The sequence below is a fragment of the Aplysia californica genome, unplaced genomic scaffold, assembly GCF_000002075.1.
Source record: "Aplysia californica isolate F4 #8 unplaced genomic scaffold, AplCal3.0 scaffold00080, whole genome shotgun sequence".
NCBI classification, from domain to species: domain Eukaryota; kingdom Metazoa; phylum Mollusca; class Gastropoda; order Aplysiida; family Aplysiidae; genus Aplysia; species Aplysia californica.
Window position 1 is genome coordinate 1,153,776 of NW_004797350.1, and position 1,481 is coordinate 1,155,256.

At 44.1% G+C, this 1,481-nt stretch overlaps 1 protein-coding gene across 1 annotated transcript in view; it reads left to right on the forward strand.

Moving 5' to 3' along the window:
* The first annotated feature begins 329 nt into the window (after positions 1-329).
* LOC106011251 (solute carrier family 22 member 7) overlaps positions 330-1,481 on the forward strand; it is a 12,201-nt gene continuing 11,049 nt past the window's right edge. The window contains exon 1 of the mRNA XM_013080261.2: positions 330-540. Coding sequence (XP_012935715.2) covers positions 330-540 — 211 coding nt within the window. The remainder of the gene's footprint in view (positions 541-1,481) is intronic.

Consider the following 1,481-nt stretch of genomic DNA (forward strand, 5'->3'; position numbering starts at 1 on the left):
TCTTCTTCTTCTTTCTTCTTCTTCTTCTTCTTCTTCTTCTTCTTCTTCTTCTTCTTCTTCTTCTTCTTCTTCTTCGCTTCCTCAGAAGGTAGACTTTGCTTCCCGGACCTTTCTGGAGGGGGGGGGGGGAAACAAACCCTGTCTCTTGGCATTCTACCTTCCTAATCAGTCACTTTAAAAAACCTGTATGCAAGTTATGGTTATGATTTGGGCATTCTCTTTTTTTCTTTAATTTTCTCAAAAGACTTTTTTAAATGACTTAGGTGCTTATGGAATGACGTAGTCTATATTATTATCTACTTCTCTTCCAGTGGGACCTGGTATGCGACATGAGTTGGGTGAAAAAGCTGGTGACGTCCATCCAGATGGCCGGAGTGCTGGTGGGGGCGTTCCTCGCCGGTCAGCTGGGGGACTACTTCGGCCGGAAGAAGGTCACGTACAGTTACGTGCTGGGGCACGCCGTCATCAACATCGTCACCGCCTTCTCCGTGTCCTGGGAGATGTTTGCTGTCTGCCGCTTCTTTATCGGGATCGGGATTGGTGAGTGACGGTGTGTTTAGTCCACGCTGTGCCGATTGTTTTGGATCTTTTTTCTTTTTTTTTGGTTTGCGGGGTTGGGGGGCGTTTTTAATGTATGTGTTCACTTAAAAAGACACGAGACCTTTGTGAAAGAGGTGCTTGGGGGAAAGATGTGGGACAAGAGAGCCAAAAGAACATGGACTGGTCTGGATATGGCAGAATGTGCAACAACAGCTCGCGACCGTGAAAGATGAAGGGTCTTACGCGTCAAACTCTGAGTCAGAGATGACACCTCCAGGTATCCAGGCAGGTAATGTTAGTGTTATTATGCCCCCGGCATCGACACTGTTTAGATAATTTAGGAGGCTTCCTTAGACCATGCCTGCTAAAAGAGAGTCAGACCGGCCTGTGAAGGATACATTGTTCCAGCAGAAAGACCGAGGTACTCAATAAAAAATTCTCCACACGCGCGGGAATCGAACTCATGTCTTCTGTGCACGAAACTGAAGAGCTACACCACAGACGCCGCTCAGGGTGGTTTATTATGGTTTGGTCTGATTTTTTGTTTGTTGTGGTAGGGTAGTTGTTGGTGTTGCTGCCGTTCTGTTGTTACTGTCGATTTTGCAATAAACGTCGGTATTATTGTTGTTGATGTTATCGACGTTGTTCCCATTATAGTTGTGGCCGTTGTTGTTATTATGGTTGTTGTCATTTTTGTTGTTGATTGTGGTGGTGATGATGTGAGCTGTACATTGATATGTATGACTGCCCATTTTCATAGTTTGGACGACAAAAGGTGTAGCTAAATTTAGTCAAGATGAATAGATAATTATGAGAGAAAATAGTTCAATCAACTTGTACAGGGTACACGCTTGATCAGAGGCAGAAATCTTGAAATTTAAAATTGGAAAGAAGAAATTGTAAAGAAATATCTTTGAAAACTGGAACCTATCCCCCTCCTG